At 43.3% G+C, this 18,298-nt stretch overlaps 1 protein-coding gene across 2 annotated transcripts in view; it reads left to right on the forward strand.

The window, feature by feature from the left end:
• LOC124554889 (zinc finger CCCH-type with G patch domain-containing protein) overlaps positions 1-18,298 on the forward strand; it is a 172,215-nt gene that overhangs the window by 136,959 nt on the left and 16,958 nt on the right. For both annotated transcript variants that reach the window (XM_047128565.1, XM_047128566.1), the window contains one exon: positions 1,887-2,007. In XM_047128565.1, coding sequence (XP_046984521.1) covers positions 1,887-2,007 — 121 coding nt within the window. The remainder of the gene's footprint in view (positions 1-1,886; positions 2,008-18,298) is intronic.

Consider the following 18,298-nt stretch of genomic DNA (forward strand, 5'->3'; position numbering starts at 1 on the left):
GGTCAATGGTCATCTCCACAAACACCATCATCGAGGTGAATGGCGGCTCCAAATGTGCAGCATGCCATGGACACAGGCTGGTGGGAACAGTATTATGCTATGGGAGACATTCTCCTGCACTTGCATGGTACCTGTGGTAATAAACGAAGACACACTGACAACTGCAAACCACCTGGATCCCTTCATGCTTGATGTCTTCCCCAATGGTGATGTCATCTTTCAGCAGTATAATTGTCTGTGTCTTGGAGCCAGAACTGTGCCACAGTGGTTTGTAGAGCATTATAGTGAACTCACATTGATGTCTCGGTGACCAAATTTGCCAGATGTAAAAACCTGTGGACCCCATTGGGTTGCTATTGGGTGCCATCACTGTGTATGCAGATCAGCAGCCCATTATTTACATGAATTGCATGACCTGTTCCAAGACAATTAATGCCACATACCTCCACAAACCTACCAGCGAACTGTCGGATCCCTGACACGCAGAATCAGTGATGTATATCATTCCGAAACAGGTGGTCAGAATCTTTCGGCTCATCAGTGGATATTCCTGCAGTGGAATGATTTATGTATTGCTCTCTCTTATTGAGCTTCTTACATTTATGTTGTAAAGTGCAAAATTTCAAAACATTATTACTATTTTGTTGAGGCCAGTATTTCAAATTCATGTGTCTACACTTCAAAGAACCTTTGATGAGTATTGCACTGAGTCCACACTTCAATGTTACTCACTGTTGGAGAACAGTAATGAGCCAGTAGCTTTGTAGTGGGTGACATGGACATAGAGGGTGGCCAAGCTGGAAAAATAGGGTATCTTTCGTGCTGTATTCTGGTGAAGAGATAACTGAATGCTGTCTTGTTGAAATACAGCACCAGTATTGTGCCAAGGTAGGCTTTGACTTTATTTTCCTCAAACACCATGAGGTACTGCCTTTGTCACAATTCTTGGTAAGCCAACAGGATCAGTTATAACTGATCACATCCCACAATGTTATTCCTGTAGTTTTTGCACTATATTTGCTCCAGTGTGTATGTGGGGAGATGGGAGGATGTGTAACATTACAGGTTTGTGAGTATTTTGAATAGTTACTGTTAGGGAGAAGTAGTATCCCTCAGTCATAACACTACAATTGACATGTATAAATAGCACAGTAACATGCTGCTTGAAATGTCCTAGCTTTATTCACTGTACTGCAGTGTTGAATTTCGTTGATCAAACATGCTTTTTTTTTTACTGGTTTGTTGACAGAAGACCAGCATTGGTTGTGTCCAGTGGGTGCTTGCTCAGTTACAGTTGTTTGTGACTTAACATTGCAAGATCCTGGGAAGAGACTGCTTTTGAAATACACTCTTTTTCATCTTTGCTTCATTGCTACCACATATGAAAATCTTAATTGATTTGCAGTGGAGACACAAAATACTAGTTTTGCACACGACTATCATGATACCAGTTTGAAGTTACAATTTTTGTATGTATACTAGTAGAGACATACGTTTCATGTTTTTCATAATGTTTACTGGTGTTGTCACAGTTTTCACAAATAAGAAGTATCTGCATAAGCTGAGCAGTTTAATTAATTTATATTCACTAATTTGAGTTCTCACTGTTTTACAGCTATCACCAAACTAATTACCATTAAGTGTATTGTTGAACAAATGAACATTTTTATGTGCACATTTTTTTTTGTACAACCAAAGTATTCATATGACAATTGAAGGAAAATGGTTTGTCAGATGGATCTGTGGATAGGAGTGATCAGCATTAGTAATATCTTGAACATTTTAGCTATTTGTCAAAACAAAAGTAAAATTAAGAAGTAACAAATATCTGTCCAGTTATATAATATGTTTTTATTATATGTTGTATTTTTTATGAACTGTTGCAGGGTATTGGCTCCCGCCTTATGGCACAAATGGGATATGTGACTGGTTCAGGATTAGGAAAATTTGGAGAAGGAAGAATTGAACCAGTAGAAGCAGTTATTTTACCACCAGGAAAGTCATTAGGTATAACACAAAAATAAAATTTTATATAACAGAAGCTTTTTCCTTCGAAGGGAGGGACTATTATTGGATTTGTTAGTTAAATATCATCATCATCATCATTTAAGACTGATTATGCCTTTCAGTGTTCAGTCTGGAGCATAGTCCCCTTTATAAAATTCCTCCATGATCCCCTATTCCGTGCTAACATTGGTGCCTCTTCTGATGTTAAGCCTATTACTTCAAAATCATTCTTAACCGAATCCAGGTACCTTATCCTTGGTCTGCCCCGACTCTTTCTACCCTCTACTGCTGAAACCATGAGTCTCTTGGGTAACCTTGCTTCTCCCATGGGTGTAACATGACCCCACCATCTAAGCCTGTTCGCCCTGACTGCTACATCTATAGAGTTCACTCCCAGTTTTTCTTTGATTTCCTCATTGTGGACACCCTCCTGCCATTGTTCCCATCTACTAGTACCTGCAATCATCCTAGCTACTTTCATATCCGTTACCTCAACCTTATTGATAAGGTACCCTGAATCCACCCAGCTTTCGCTCCCATACAACAAAGTTGGTCGAAAGATTGAACGGTGCACAGATAACTTAGTCTTGGTACTGACTTCCTTCTTGCAGAAGAGAGTAGATCGTAGATGAGCACTCACTGCATTAGCTTTGCTACACCTCGCTTCCAGTTCTTTCACTATGTTGCCATCCTGTGAGAATATGCATCCTAAGTACTTGAAACTGTCCACCTGTTCTAACTTTGTTCCTCCTATTTGGCACTCAATCCGTTTATATCTCTTTCCCGCTGACATTACTTTCGTTTTGGAGATGCTAATCTTCATACCATAGTCCTTGCATTTCTGATCTAGCTCTGAAATATTACTTTGCAAACTTTCAATCGAATCTGCCATCACAACTAAGTCATCCGCATATGCAAGACTGCTTATTTTGTGTTCGCACATCGTAATCTCACCCAGCCAGTCTATTGTTTTCAACATATGATCCATATATAATATGAACAACAGTGGAGGCAGGTTGCAGCCTTGTCTTACCCCTGAAACTACTCTGAACCATGAACTCAATTTACCGTCAACTCTAACTGCTGCCTGACTATCCATGTAAAGACCTTTAATTGCTTGCAAAAGTTTGCCTCCTATTCCATAATCTCGTAGAACAGACAATAACTTCCTCCTAGGAACCTGGTCATATACCTTTTCTAGATCTATAAAGCATAGATACAATTCCCTGTTCCATTCATAACACTTCTCCATTATTTGCCGTAAGCTAAAGATCTGGTCCTGACAACCTCTAAGAGGCCTAAACCCACACCGATTTTCATCCAATTGGTCCTCAACTAATACTCGCACTTTCCTTTCAACAATACCTGAGAAGATTTTACCCACAACGCTGATTAAAGAGATACCTCTGTAGTTGTTACAATCTTTTCTGTTTCCATGTTTAAAGATTGGCATGATTACTGCTTTTGTCCAGTCTGATGGAACCTGTCCCGACTCCCAGGCCATTTCAATTATCCTGTGTGGCCATTTACGACCTGACATTCCACTGTATTTGATGAGTTCCGACTTAATTTCATCCACCCCAGCTGCTTTATTGCACTGCAATCTATTGACCATTTTCACCACTTCCTCAAATGTGATCCTATTTCCATCCTCATTCCTATCCAATTGTACATCGAAATCTGAAACATTACTGATCGTATTTTCACCTGCATTGAGCAACTCTTCAAAATATTCCCTCCATCTGCCCAAGGAATCCACAGAATTCACAAGCAGTTTTCCTGACCTGTCCAAAATACTTGTCATTTCCTTCTTACCTCCCTTTTGAAGACAGCTAATTACATTCCAGAATGGTTTTCCAGCAGCTTGACCCAAAGTCTCCAACCTGTTTCCAAAGTCTTCCCAAGATTTCTTCTTGGATGCTGCAATTATCTGTTTGGCTTTGTTTCTTTCTTCAACATAACTTTCTCTGTCTACCTGAGTTCTAGTATGTAGCCATTTTTGATATGCCTTCTTTTTCCTTTTACAGGCTGCCTTGACTGTGTCGTTCCACCAAGCTGTTTGCTTCATCCTACCTTTACACTCTACTGTTCCAAGACATTGTTTAGCCATTTCTAGTACTGTGTCCCTGTACCTTGTCCATTCCTTTTCCAATGACTGTAATTGACTACATTCAACGAACTGGTACCTTTCTGAGATCATTGTTATGTACTTGTGCCTGATTTCCTTATCCTGAAGTTTCTCCACTCTTATCCTCCTACATATGGACCTGACCTCCTGCACTTTCGGTCTCACAATACAAATTTCGCTGCAGATTAAATAACGATCAGTGTCATCAAAGAATCCCCTGAATACACGTGTGTCCCTCACAGCCTTCTTGAATTCTTGATCTGTTGTTATATAGTCAATGACAGATCTGGTTCCCCTGCCTTCCCAAGTATACCGGTGAATGTTCTTACGTTTAAAAAAGGAGTTTGTGATTACTAAGCCCATACTGGCACAGAAATCCAAGAGTTGTTTCCCGTTCTTGTTGGCCTCCATATCCTCTCCAAATTTACCCATAACCTTTTCATACCCTTCTGTTCGATTTCCAATCCTGCCATTAAAACCACCCATGAGCAGAACATTGTCCTTGTCCTTTACTCTAACAACTACATCACTGAGTGCATCATAAAAACTATCTATCTTATCTTGATCTGTCCCTTCACAATGCGAATATACTGACACAATCTATCCACATCAGTCGTTCGTTTACATACCTTATTGCAACAACACTGGGTTCCATTTCTTTCCTGATGTAAAGCCCTACACCCCATTGTGCTATTCCTGCTTTGACTCCTGACAGGTAGACCTTGTATTCTCCCACTTCCTCTTCTTTCTCACACCTTACCCGAATGTCACTAACAGCTAAAACATCCAGCCCCATCTTACTTGCAGCCTCTGCCAGCTCTACCTTCTTCCCAGAGTAGCCCCCATTGATATTAATAGCTCCCCATCTCATTACCATTTGTTTGCCGAGTCGTATCTTAGGCGTCCCTGGTTTGTCAGTTAGAGGTGGGACTCCGTCACCTCCAAAGGTCCGAGGCATTTTGCTCTGATTGTTGCCAGCATCATATTTAAAGTACCGGGGAAGCAGGTTGCTAGCCTTACTTTCCCCAAGTCCCATTGAGTTTTACCCCTAACGGTTGAGGGACTAACCGGTGGATTTGGTAGTCTTTTCCGTATGAGCACAAAGGTGACCACAACTCAGAATATGTCCGAGATGCTCAGCCTTATTCCAAAGTAACCGGTATCCCGACTGTCGGGACCACTTACTTGGCCACTCATACGTTGCCCGTGGTTCATGAACTAGGACATGACTACAGGAACCCACACCATGAACCACTGTTAGTTAAATATGCCTAGTGAAATTATAATTAATCCATAAAATTATAGATACATATCTTGATGAAAGAGCTGTAAGCATTTTCATTTTATGTCCTTCAGATCTTTTGTTTTAGGTGCCAGACTTCCAGTATTTGAATTCCAATAAAGATATTCCTGTGAATGTACGTTTTTGTGGATAGCATGTTTGTGAAAGTAGTCACTTAAAATGTGTACTAATATAAGTAGAGTGCCAACTTTATCTGCAGAATAGTTTTGCTTTCCAAATTGATTGTGTTGTCTGTATGTTTTTCAAAAAACTGGAAACCATGTATTGACAAAATTCTTTGTTTTGACAGTTTATCTTGCCAGAAAAAATACCTTTGATAATGGTGAAAGTTTATAAAGTCTCATCTCCTTTATTTTCAATAGTGTAGGCCGGTCGCCTACGGTGGACTGGATGGCCGGGCGGTGACCTCTCCAGTTGTCAGGATGCTAGGAAATGACTGTGAGCGCGTCAGAGACACCAAAGAAACATTATTAATTCATAACATCTTTATTCCTGCAGAGTACAATGTGGCTTGGTGATATCAACGACCTTCCCCGAGTCCTCGCTGACTCGTAGCGATGACACCAGATCCGGGCTGCGCAGTCTTGCTAGCGCAGCACCGCGTGCTGTGACGTAGCGGAAGAATGTCCTTACATTGGCCACGTGTGGCTGGCGGCGGCCGGCTGGGCGGCGGCCGGCTCAGCGGTAGACAGCAGATCGTTGCGCATAGAGGCTCCGGATTGGAGTCCCCGGCACTGTCGGCACCAGAAGCGTTCTCGTAGTGCGGAGTGTACTCTATCCCACCCCGTCTTCTTCCCTGCTCCTCCTGGTGGCTCGTCCGCGGTGGATGGGTGGAACGGGCTGCAGTCCCCCAGCGTTGTCGGCTCACCCGATTGTGACGGCGGATGCACAGGGCCTAGGCCCCGCACGATCTCGACGACGGCTCACTGATGTGGTCAGCATTGGCGGCGAGCAAGTCGGCCGCGATGTCTGCTAATCCTGGGTTGATGATTGACAGCGGTAGCAGAGAGGACCAGAGCTGGTACTGTCCCCTCACGTCTGCTGCTGGTTGGGCCGCCCTTACTGCAAAATCTCCTTAATAAAGATTAACGTGTCGATCACCGAGCTGAGCACTACGCCGCGACCCAGTACACATCTAACTGCAAGTCTAGCTGCGAGTGCGAGTGCCTTGTTGCTATCAAAGCTGGTGTATTTAAAGGAAGCACGAGCGATGTCCTGACGTCATACTCGTTTGTAATGACCGCATTCGTTCCACTTATACTGCTGATTCATCTGTCGTACTCGCCCCTTAGGTGTTCTTGCGACAGAGTTACGTGTTGTTGCGGCAGACTTTCGCGAAGTTGTGAAATGCAATACAGCTGACGCTATACCTCTGTCTTGCACTCTACGAAAGTCTCCGTCTAACACAAACCCGCGTGCTAAGCAATTCTCTCTCGCCTGTTGTGTGTAACCAGGCCATTGCCCCTGCGTGACGACACATTCCGATGTGTGTGCAATCCACCTACCTGCCTCTGGCTCTCGGCATAGGCAACGAAACTTTGACAATATTCCACGTTTCCAACTCTTTACTATTCCGCGACACTACGATAGTAAAAAAATGGCTGACTGAATTTAAATGTTGCCATACTTTCTTTGGGCATGATCCATATGAAAGACAGCCAAAAACTGAATGTAAACATTAAGGACATGGGCAGTGTGGTATCAGTTGATCAGTGCTTAAAAGTATAGCAAATAGTTGGCACTGTATGGCAACCACAGTCTGCTCATATTAAGTTATGCTTCACTGAGACTTTTTCAGATTTTGGTTGCTAAAGGAGTTCTCTTGCCAGAATGTAAATTTACTGGAGGTCCAAACAGCTGTTGTGTTAATGATTTGATGTATGGCATCAGATTTCTTTACCCCATCCTCACTCCTCACCCTACCTGTTGTCACCTATGTGTCTTTATATCTTTTGTCTATTCCTCAGTTTTATGTGATCCTTTTTGTAGCTTTCATCTAGCCCACCCACTTTGACTCTGTGTTTCCTTCTATTGTCTGTGGACTATTTTCTTCTCTCTGTCACTGTTTTGAGTCATCAATAAAATTACGCTACAATCACTAATTTATTGTTGAAGATATTTAAATTAAGTCTGCAGTGGTTTTGTACCAGAAATAATGAAAGAGTCGGACCAATGCTAGCATGTGAGTGATTAAAATGCCAGTTTCTGGAACCCAAATTCATGGGATTTATAGGTCCACTCAGGATTGTGATACAATAAGAGTAACCTATAGTCTCTTTTCTGTACTTGTGTTGAATTTAATTCCCAGTAGTCCACTTCTATAACTGCGCAACTGTGCTGTGTAACTACTTTAGTGGCACAGGCATGAACCAAATTGCCATGGTGATAGCTGTTGTGGAGCTCATTCAGACTGCCTACATAAAACACTGAAGACCGTTGCAGTAATATTAATAATTATTATTACTACACGGAACACATACTTCATGTAGTGATATGTTATGAATAGGGCATCTTTCTCGTGAGTGATGCTTTGTTCAGTGTGATACCTCTTGAAACAGCCTAAAGTGTCTTATAGAGTGTAGAATGCCACTGTAAGTCTTTTAAGGATCTCATCAAATGATTATGCCACACTGTAAACAGAAGGAAGTCAGGTTACTTATTGTAAAAGACAAGTGCAGACGAGAGAACATTTCAGAATCAGCATATGCCGCGAAAGCCTAAAATCAAAAAACAAGTACCTCTACAGGAAGCAGATGTATAATAAAATGAAGAAGCAAGAAAAGCTTCAGAATAGAAAAGAGCATCATCTGGCCTCATTTATATTTCAGCTGAGTTGGTGTGACAACCAAATCGTACCACGTTTTGCAAAGATTGTTCACTTCATCAGATCTCTAGCTGCCAACCAGACCAGCAGACGAACCAGCCTGACACTGATCAGGGAACAGATCTGCAGCATACAACACAGACTTAACAAGATCAGGAGAGAACTCTTTGTGCTTCACCTTCAGATAGCATCAACTCAATCATCTGACGCGTAGAGGGTATACACACAGTCAGTTTGGTCTCCAGCCAACAAAGCACGGCAGTTGGCCACATTCAGACAAGCTGCAAAATACGAACGTCGTTATAAGCAGGACAATGGAGAACTGTAATCAGTTCTACAGAGAAAACAGTTTGACAATGCCACCTTATGTGTACTTGGAAAGGGACTAAGTTTTACACCATCGCTGACAACACTACAGATGGCTAATTTTATTAGTGCGATGGAACAGGTTGTCCTTGCTCTTCCACAGGATGCAGCGAAAGAAATATGACATGAAGAATGTTGTACACTCGCGAGGTACATTCTGTTGAAGTCAGTCCTCTCCAGGGAGGAGAGCAATGTGCTTAAACATTTCCGAGAAGACTCCGAGGCAACAAACAAAATAAATTCTTCAGCCCTGATACCACTTCAAGTATACAAGCATGAACTGTACAGTTCGCTAGGAAGAGTAGAAACTGATCTAACCGACAGTATGAAGAGGAAGACCATTAAATTTTGACCGAGCGAGGTGGCGCAGTGGTTAGACACTGGACTCGCATTCGGGAGGACGACGGTTCAATCCCGCGTCCGGCCATCCCGATTTAGGTTTTCCGTGATTTCCCTAAATCACTCCAGGCCAATGCCGGGATGGTTCCTCTGAAAGGGCACGGCCGACTTCCTTCCCCATCCTTCCCTACTCCGCTGAGACCAATGACCACGCTGTCTGGTCTCCTTCCCCTAACCAACTAACCAACCATTAAATTTTCCAGAATACTACCCTAGAAAATATGGTACAAAGACTTTGTTCCTGAACAGCTGTACTGTGGAGACTATAAGGACTATCTAAAGCCCATAAAGAAGGGATTCCACTCCATTCTGTGGTAAGAAACATTGGAACACGAACATATAAGTTAGTAAAATACTTGACATCAGTGCTTGGCCTCTTTGTCACCATAACGTATGCAATTTGACACATTTCATTCTGCAAGTTCAGAACTTCCAACTTGGTCAGGAACAACTCATGGTGAGCTTCAGTGTAGCTCCGCTCTTTAGTGTGATACTTGTAATGTCATAGGGCTTTTAGTGTCTGCGAGGAAATGACAATGCTGCAGAATCATCACTTCACTGTCGGCACAGATGTAATATACTTGTCGATAGATGGTTGACTAAAAGCCTAGGATTTGAATCCTGGAAGAGGGACTGAAATTTGACATGCGAGTCAATCTATGGGAGAGCAGGGAGTCCAAAAACTGTGTATAGAATGAGCACGGAGGATAATATGTCACGTGACAAGCAATTGCAGCTGACAACTGAGCACACCGAAACAGAGCACTGTGCGATGTGAAGGCTTGGCCCATGGGATTTGAAATCAGTGATACAACTACCAGCCCAGGCCTATTTCTGCTGGAAGGTGAAAACACGGACTAGTGGCTCTGTTCATGGCATGCTTTGCTTGCGCCCTCTGTAACAGTTTTCTGTACTGTTCTGCTGCAATAACCATGCTGGCTCCTCTTCATCTGTCTTAATGTCTGCTGGGTGGAATACTGAATCCCTCATCCCTGGAAAGGCCACATAGGACAAAAATGGCCAGTTTTGTGCCGTAACAGTGGATTGCCTACCGAAGGAAATGATGCCGACATGATGCAGCTTGCTTTGCCAGAAGGGCAGAAGATTGCAGAGGCTGGGAAAACAATTGGTATACCAGCATGGGCGGGGGAAAAGAGACTGCTACTGGTGTGTAGGCAAAAGATGGCACTGCTTCAAACTGTTCTGCAGCGAAAGGTAGGATGGCCGAGGGCATGGGGGGTGGGGGGGTTGGTGGCGGTGGCAGTGGGTGAGCACTGTGCCACAATAGGGAGCCTACCGCTTGAACAAGATTGCGAGTGACTCCATCAGGTGACTGGCTTGAAGATGGCGGCAGGCAAGATCCGACAGGCTGTGTCTGCAGCTGATAGGAATGATGGATTGCTGCATCCGATATCCTCCACAAACAACTGCTGACCTTTGTGGCCCATCACCACACCCAGAAGCCACCCCTGTTGCTGGCTGAAGGACTGAGGCCAAACGGCAGCCCCCTGAGGAAAATATGGCAAGCCATAGTGGTCCGGTGCATGCAACACAGGCTGCAACAGATCCAAAAGTAGCCGTAGCTGGCACCCGTGCAAACTTTCTGCTGGGCTACATCCGTTAACCAGTGTTGCCTGGTGTCATCTTGGAACAAGGCAGACATGGACTTCTTCATTCAGATTTTGACTGTACACACGAAGTACTCCACCTCTGAGTTGGATGCTGATTGAAAGGGGTGAGTCAGATCCTGGATACCATTCCAAAGGTTTCAAACTCCCATGACACAAATTGCCAATCATTAACAGATATAAGGGTCCAGGGGCAGCTGTCAATAACAAAAATGACCAACAATGCACAAAGAGTTGTCATCGATGATGTGGGTAACAACTTGATGACCTACAAGAAATTTGACAAAGTACCACATGCTTCCCAAGAAAAGACCTGAAAGATTGATGTGTACCCTGTCCCAAGGGTGCTCTGGGACTGGCCAGTGGTAAACTGATGCAATTTTGCTTCTTGGTCGTTTGCACAGGCTGCACAAGCCTGCACAAAAGGTTCAATATCACTATCAATTGCTGGCCAGTAGGTGTGACAATGTGCCGAAACCTTCTTACAAGTCTTACCTCAGTGTGATGCATGCTGCAGCTGGAACGTGAGGAAGCAACGCCAGAGGAATGACCACTCGACAAATTTGTACCTCTGTGACGTGAGGACTCCCTGGATAATATTGTGTCTGTTGCATAGAAGAAAAATGTGTGTCATGCCAAATCCACCCCCAAAAAGAGTGCGACCCGGACACACCATCTGGACAGCTGCAATTATTTTCTGGAAAAGCAGGTAGGCAGCTGCAATGTCTCACACTGTCAAAGGAATATACAGCAAAGTCTGCTGCAAAGCATCATCCAAGATGAAAAGAAGTGACTAAATTTTATCATTCTCAGAAATTAGGACTGATCTGTTTTACTTAGTAAAACCTTTGTAAAGCCACTATTGTGGCTGTAGGAAGTTTTTACCAACTGAAATAGATTTCTCCTTCTAATTTCTCAGCATTAGAAACTATGCCCCACCAGGCATTGAAGGAAACCTATGCATTACTGGATATGAAAAAGAAAATATGTGATCTAGGCTTCAGAAAGTTTCTACCAGGTGAAAAGAAGTGTATTCTATTAGTTGAACTCCGGGTCCTTTCCTACTGGCAATTGCAACACTGCATCTGCTTGCTTAGTGGATGGTCAGTATTAAACACTGTAATACTAATTACTAAGCAAGAATACATAACAGTAATTACTATGGAAGAGTGAACACCTCAGCAATCAGTGGGCTGTCCTATTCAGCAGCTTGGAATGAGGGCTGAATAAGGAAATAAGTGGTTTGCTGTCAGTGATGAGTAGGAACTTTGCCCCATTCAAGAAAACTTGAAATTTTTTAATTCCAAAAATGATAGCCAGTGCCTCCTTTTCCACTTGTTAGTAATTATGCTGGGAGTGCGAGAAGTGTCCTCAATGCATAAACAGTGGGCTGCTTGGTACCGTTTGATTTCTGATGTGACAGTACTGCACCAATGGGCTGCATCACAGGCCAGAGTTGAAGGTTTACCAGTCATAAAAGAAACCAAACAGGACACACAGCACAAACACTGCATGAAGACTGGAAAGCCCATTTATAATTTACATGTCAGAAAAATTTGATGCCCTATTGACGTGCAGGTTAAGAGGGTGGCAGATGTGCACAACCTAGGGAATGAGTTCAGCATAATATGAAATTTTGCCTAAAAAGGATTGGCAGTCCCTGAAGTTCTTTGGTGCCAGTAAGTTGACAGTGATTTTGACACGATTATCTGTGGGAACAAGGCCATCTTTTCTGAGCACACAATTTAAAAAATACACCTTTGGGGGAGAAAAAATACATTTTCTTATTTACAACTAAGGCCATTCTGCAGACGGAATTGGAAAACTGCCTGAAGATTTCGAAAGTGCTCCTCTCATTTGGAGCACATAACCCAGACATCATCACAGTAGTTTGTGCAACAGGGAATATCCTGAGTAAACTATTGCAAATATCATTGATAAATTCAGGCGAGATTCAAAAAAGTAAGCGGTTAAACTATTAAAGACTAAAGGTGGTTTCATCATTAAGAAACTCAGAGAAGTGGTGTCCAGTGGTAGCTGCAGGTAAGCATCATGTAACAGGTAAGCATCATGTAAATTGATGCCTGAAAAATACTGACCCCATGACAGCTTCACCAACAATTCCTCCAGATGCGCATTTGTGTACAAATCCATGACACATTACACATTGTGCATTGAATGTCTGTTTAAAAGAACCGTAAAGGCACCTGATTCCATCTGGTTTTGGGATTACCACCGAAGGCGTGACCCACTAACTCAATGAAATGGGAGAAATGACACCAGGGTGCTGCCAACGCTGCAGCTCGGCCTTGGAAGATATTCTCAGACAGGTGCTTGTAAGACCACAGTAAGGATTCCAAACCCTGAAAGGGGACCGATTGAGACACTTGACGTAGTGGCTGTTGCAACACAGGGCAGACCGAGACCCTGTGCATATCTACCTGAATCACTATTGGCTGCCCATCCACTACCAATGAAAGTACAAAATATTGGAGCAATGCTTGCAGGGTATCAGAGATAGCCTTCTAGTCCCGGGAAAACACTGGGACCTCTGATAACTGTAACAAACTTTTGCGGCAAACCCGACATGTGCTCTCTACACGCAAACAGTCCCGTGGAACATGTGCTGAATGACGGTCAGGACAAAACCACCCTCTTGCCCATTGTGTGAAAAAAGGTGCCATAAGAGAGCAACACACAGAACCCAAAAACATTGAGATTAACACGAAACTTTGATCGATACTTACCCATCGAGCCTGCCTCGGGCGAAGATGGTCAGTACCGTGATGTCACTGTACTTGAACCGTCAGTGAATTGCGTAAACACACAGTGGCTCAGCTGAAGGCAAGGCCACCTCGCTCACCGATGGTGAGGGGAGGGGTGGGCAAAGGGGGCTTATCTGTGCACTTGTAACTAACTTTGTTACCTGCCATTTGTGAGAAGGTACATCCCTTGCTGCTGCCATAAGTTCATGTGATTCAGCAGTCAAATGCTGTAGTTTGGACCTCCTGGCCAGATGTTAATCACATTGGGGACTCTCAGAACGACACATGCGCGAGAGACTTTGCAGGTCAGCAAACCGTGCGGCATGTGGCTGCCTGGGGAGCTTGTGGTGCCAGTTAAACTGTAACTGTGCCAGCACCACATGCGTTTGATGATAAAAATACTGTATGAGCAAATTACAAAGTTCCTCAAAGTTAACTTTCTCAAGGTTGGTAGAGGGCTTTAAATTCTGTATGATCTTGTATAATCCCGCAATGCTGGTCAATAACAAGGCAACCTTATCAACTGGATTGATGATACACCCTACCTGTCTCTGCAGCAACAACCAGCGCAAGTAATTCTCTGACCTTCCCATTGACTTATTGAAGCCAGCGAATGGTGTCGGTGGGGAAAACTTCTTTGGGAGCTCCTGGCCTGCCACCAGTGCTGCATGCGTATGAAACAATTCCACATTCTGGTGGAGCAGTTCCTGCATCTACTCGTGCTTTATCTTTTGGAGGCAAACTTGTTCCTGCTAGCCTTTCAAAAATAAGCCGTGTCCACGGTGACCACAATTTAACATTATGAAAAGAAAGAAATGTGTCACACACAAGATAACATCCTATGTCATCACTTTAGTATCTGTGTGGGTGACAATGCTGCAGACTCATCACTGGCAGTACAAATATATCTATACTAGCTGATGGGGGGGGGGGGGGGTCAACTAAAGGCCGGGGATTTGAAACCCCAGAAGAGGGAACAAATCTCAACATGTGAGTCAATCTATGGGAGAGTAGAGGGTTTCAACACCGTATAGAGAACGAGCACAGAGGAAAGTACAACATACGACCATTGTGAGTGACTGACAACTGAGCACACAGAAATACACTGTGTGAGGTGAATGCTTGGTCCATGAACATTGAAATCGGCAACAGAACTGCTGGATCAGGCCTATTGTTGCTGGCAGGTAAACATGTGGGTCAGTGGCTCTGCCCATACCACACTTCGCTCACTTCGTTTGTGACTATTCTGCACTATTCTGCTGTGATAAGGGTGCCAGCTCCTCTGCATCCATCTCAATGTCTGCTGGCAGGGATGCTAAAGGGCTGTTGTTAAAGGAACTCTTTGAGTTCATCCTCACATCAGTCTACTCCTGTTTGACTGTTGGATGGAAATTCCTACAAGCAAACTGACAGAGTGATGATGGATTGCCCACCACCACCAGTGGTAGCCAATGTGTTTAAGGATGCATTTGAATAAGAAGCCCTTGAATCAACAATTCTTCTTCTTTATTCATGTCAGAGGTACACTAAAATGAACACACATACAATACATACAAAGAAAACTATATAGTATTCACCCAGAACTGGGCAACTTTGATAGCATTGGGTGCTGCAGACATTAAGTCCTTCATGCTACAGCTGGTTGGGCACAAGTTACATTTGAAGAGATGCCGGGTTGTCTGCAATTCACCCCATTCGCACATTGTTGTGTTGGCATTTGGAAGTTCCATTTAAGGAGATTGTCCCTCGATCTTGTGACTTTGGTCTGTAGTTTGTTCGCGGACTTCCAGATGACCCACTTCTCTGTGTGTCCATGTGGCAGGGATTCTTGTGGTGTCATCCAGTTTGACAGGTGTTGTCATCTTTCTTTCCACTTGGTGAGTCGGGTAGCTGCAGCTGATCCTTCTAAGGGCTGTGAAGTTGTTACAAAACTCTTCCTGGACTTCAGTCTTGTCTTGGCAGGTTGATGTCCAAAGAGTGGATGTGAGGTCACTGTATTTGATTTATGCCCCTCAATGTCAGCGGCAACCTCTCTTCTGTCACATGGAGCAATCCCAGCGAGACATTGAACTTTGTCCATGGGGGTTGGCCTTAGGCATCCTGTAACAATCCTACAGCTGTCATTTAAGGCTACATCAACCTGCTTTGCATGTACTGAATTGTACCCCTCTGGGCTAGCATACTCTCCTGCAGAATAACATAAGGCAAGAGCTGTTGTTCTTAATGTTTGTGGATGTGTACCCCAGTTCGATACTGCCAGTTTCTGAAGAAGGCAGTTTCTCGATGATACTTTCTGCTTCAGCTTCAGACAATGTTTCTTGTAGGTCAGTGTACGGTCAAGAGTGACACCTAAATACCTGGGGTGGGAACAATATTCTAGTGCAACTCCATTCCAGAATATTTCAAGTTTCCTCTCAGCTTGTTTATGTTTCAGATGGAATGAACACACTTGCGTTTTCTTGGGATTGGGTGCGAGTTGATTATTTTCATAGAGAGTACCAACCTGTTGTAGACCGTGTGTAAGCATTATCTCTGCATCTTCAAACCGATTGCCCTGGGCAGCAAGAGCAAGGTCATCAGCATATATGAAACTTTTGCATTCTTGAGACTGTGATTGATCGTTGGTATACACATTAAATAAAATTGGTGACAGTACAATTCCTTGGGGGAGACCGTTCTTTTGAGTTCTCCATCGGCTGTGTTTTCCTTGGAAGTCCACAAAAAAACATCGATTCTGTAGGAGTGTTGCAATTATCCTTGTCAGCACGTAGTCGTTAGTCAGGTTGTAGATTTTGTGCAGTAACACTCTCCGGTTTACGGTGTCAAAGGCCGCCGAAAGGTCAACAAAAGCTAGACCTGTTATCTTTCTCTGCTCAAAGCCATCTTCTATGAACTGAGAAAGATAAAGGATTTGTGAGGTGCAATTCTTGCCTGGTCTAAAGCCAGCTTGCTGCGAGATAAGAAGTGTATCAACTACTGCAGTTAAGCGGTGAAGAATCATTCTCTCTAGGGACTTATAGAGATGGCAAAGGAGAGATATTGGCCTTTAGTTCTTTGGATCCATTGGTGACTTCCCAGGTTTTAGTGTCGCAATCGTGTGCCTTGCGCCATAAATTTGGGATCCTGAAAAAAGCCAGACAGTGGTTATACACGTTTAAGAGCCAGTCTTTGGTAGCGGTGCCAAAATGTTTAATTTGCTGTACGCAAATTTCGTCTAATCCTGATGCCTTGCCATTTTTGCATTTGTGAATGGCTTCTTCTAATTCACCTAGGTTGAATGGTCTAGTCAGGTTATTATTCTGAGATTGTTCCTTAAACTCTAATTTGAAGTCCGATTTTTGGATAGGAGATCTTGGTTTAGCATTTTCAAGAATGTGAGTAGCAATTTCATATGGAGTGATGTTAGCGTGATTGGCATGTTTGGTTGGATCGTTATTTAATTTTCTCAGCAGTTTCCAGGCCTTCTGGCTGCTAATTGAAAGATCTGTTTCCTCCATAAGTTTAATCCATCTTTCTCCTTTGTTTTCTACTATGGAAGACATTACTTCTTGACCAGCCAAGATGGTTTGCTCATTGAATGGATCTTGTTCAAAAAGCGACAGATATTTATTCATTAGGGCTGCCGACTAGGTTCTTAATCCATAGAGGTTTTGTGTTCTGCAGCCCCGTGGCATAGATGACCATGATACCTTCTTCACTCCATCCACAAACTTATTGTAGTTTTCTGGTGTTGCCTGGAGATCAGTTCAATTTTATCCGGATTGGTACTAAAAAGCTCCCAGTTAGCCTTATGGAAGTTGTATCTTCTGCAGAATGGAAGAGTTCTCGGTTAGGATACTACAGTAGCTTGGCACATCACAGGACGGTGTTGAGAATTGGGTACAGGGTGGCAAACTGTCTTAACACATTGTTGGCCTATGTGCTCACTTGCGAATATTAGATCTGGGTTATATCCACGTTTCCAACGTCCACTGTTGAAAGATGCGGGGAGTTTACTATCGTGGATGAGAGTTAGTTGGAAGGTGTCAGACCATTTCAGCACTTTCAACGATGTGCATACACACTTTTTTTCTGATGCATAGATGATATATTCGAGATCTTACCACATGAACAACAGTGTATGCAAGACATTTTGCAACATCTTAACTCACTGCGCTGAAACATTGGGTTCACGGTAGAGATGTTCTAGTCGAGAGAAGACCATATGGCACACTAGGACATAACATTTACCACAGACTAACACTTAACACATTTACACTTGCATGCTTCCAGCAGCCCCGAGGAGTTTCACAAGAAGGCATCCTCCGCACACTAGTGCACAGGGCTTGGGAGATCTCTGACCGAGAGAGTTAGCAATGGCGTTTGAGCACCTAAAGAATGGTTTACAAACACAGCCTGATCAAGTGTGCCATAAAATCAAAGGAGCCTAGACAACAGAAAAAGAAATTTGTTGCAGCGGCATTTATCTCTTATGTTGGTATCATATCTGCAATAAATTAATAAAATACTTGGGGAACGTAATGTCAAATATGTAATTCACCCATTGCCCAAGATGGAAATTGTGTTGGAGTTTGTTAAGGACAATGTAGAACTCTGGAAACTAGGAGTCTACTGTGTCCTGTGCCAGTGTAGGGAAATGTTCATAGATCAGACCATGTGGACAGTAAGGAAAGATGTACAGACCACAGATGTCACACAGATCAGGAATGGCCAACAAAGTCAGCTGTTGCAGAGCACTGTGTTTCCTAAAGGGGCCTAACATGAATGCTGATGGTGCCAAGTTGTTAAAATAGGCCAACACATTGTGGAATTGCATTTTACAGTAATCTATAGAGATCTTGCTACACGAAAAGCTCATAAATAAGGACAGCAGTTTCC

Source organism: Schistocerca americana, chromosome X (assembly GCF_021461395.2).
Source record: "Schistocerca americana isolate TAMUIC-IGC-003095 chromosome X, iqSchAmer2.1, whole genome shotgun sequence".
NCBI classification, from domain to species: Eukaryota; Metazoa; Arthropoda; class Insecta; order Orthoptera; family Acrididae; genus Schistocerca; species Schistocerca americana.